Source organism: Gregarina niphandrodes (genome assembly GCF_000223845.1).
Source record: "Gregarina niphandrodes unplaced genomic scaffold scaffold00003, whole genome shotgun sequence".
Lineage (NCBI taxonomy): Eukaryota > Apicomplexa > Conoidasida > Eugregarinorida > Gregarinidae > Gregarina > Gregarina niphandrodes.
The window spans coordinates 367,395-368,705 of record NW_011646045.1 but is presented as its reverse complement, the minus strand read 5'-3'; the positions used below and the strand labels follow the sequence as shown (position 1 = coordinate 368,705).

The 1,311-nt window shown below is 44.9% G+C and overlaps 1 protein-coding gene across 1 annotated transcript; it reads right to left on the bottom strand.

Moving 5' to 3' along the window:
* Window positions 1-123: 123 nt before the first annotated feature.
* Window positions 124-918, bottom strand: GNI_023270 (hypothetical protein; the record flags this gene model as incomplete). The annotated part of the gene is made up of 1 exon (XM_011136046.1): window positions 124-918. A coding segment is annotated over one exon (795 nt), but the record flags the coding sequence as incomplete, so codon positions are not given.
* Between the last annotated feature and the right edge of the window lie 393 nt (window positions 919-1,311).

The following is a 1,311-nucleotide window of genomic DNA, read 5'->3' as shown; positions in this document are numbered from 1 at the left end:
CGTCTGGCTACTACTAATTGGCTGGTTACTACCAACCGGTTGGTTATTAACCGGTTGGTTACTGCCAACCGGTTGGTGGTTGACAAACTCCGAGATTGGCCGCTGACTCGTGAGGCTACTTACACTATTTGACACTCTAATCTTCGCCACAGAATCATGCCTTGAAGGAACCACATCCTTCCCATTCCGGCCATTGCCACGATTACCACCACGGGCGTCGCTAGTGCCTTCTCGACGATTGGAGTTGTGTGACCGACTCGAGTTACAAGTCGACGTCTTGTCGGCATTTTTCTGGGACCTCTTGTGAGCGGTGGAGAGTGAAGAAGCAATGGCATTTTTTAAGTGGATAGTGGCGAAGAACAACGACGTATCACCTATCATTCCATCAATGCGTGCATGTATCAGTGCCGTGATAAAGTGGCATTCATAGTGGTCATATTCTGTGAGGGAATGAGTTGCTTGTATTGCGTCAAACAAGTCATCTTGGGCCAAGGCCATTAAAGCCCCGGCACTATACAAACGATATAGTTCGGGACAGGGCGGTTCACAGGCCGAGCCACCGGTTGCTGACCGGTTTCGCAAATAGTTCTGTTCCGACTGAAGCATACAGCGAACCTTGGATTCTTCCAGCACCTTCTTCATAGCCGCGTATTCTTGTAGGTGTAAAAGGTTGAAGGCCCTCAACGACGTGATCATCACTTGATCCAAAGTATTTGTTGATCGTAGTGTACTCAACCGCTTGACCGAATTTTTGAATTTCTTTCGAATGTACTCACAGTGAGCCAAATTAACAGTACAGCTCATCATGAACATTTGCTGTTCGGACTTGCTCAAACAGATTCGCTCGTCGTAATTGAATAGGAAGTGGCGCACAATTTTTGATAACCCGGAATGTCTTAAATATAGTGTTTCGGCCATCTGTCCGTCATGATCATCTACTGAACTTGAAAAGTGGAATGAACTTGACCGTTGGATGGAACCAGAGTGATGAAGGGAACCGGAGTGATGAAGGGAATCGGACGTTGCTCTTAAAGAGTTAAGTTGAGAAATTGCGGCATAGTAATGTTTCTCAGCGAGGGAGGCTTGGTTAAGTTTAAGGTATGAATCGGCTGCCAAGAAATGTGCCTTAATATGTTGCGGATATCGTGATAGAATATCATTACAAAGTACTATCAGATCCTCATCGCGATTCAGATAATTAAACAGGTCAACAAGTAATTCTTTTATCCTTAAACCCTTGCATCCAATAGAACGATTATTTCCAACAGGATTTATGGAAGAAAGGTCATAACCTTGTAACTGCAAACAAGT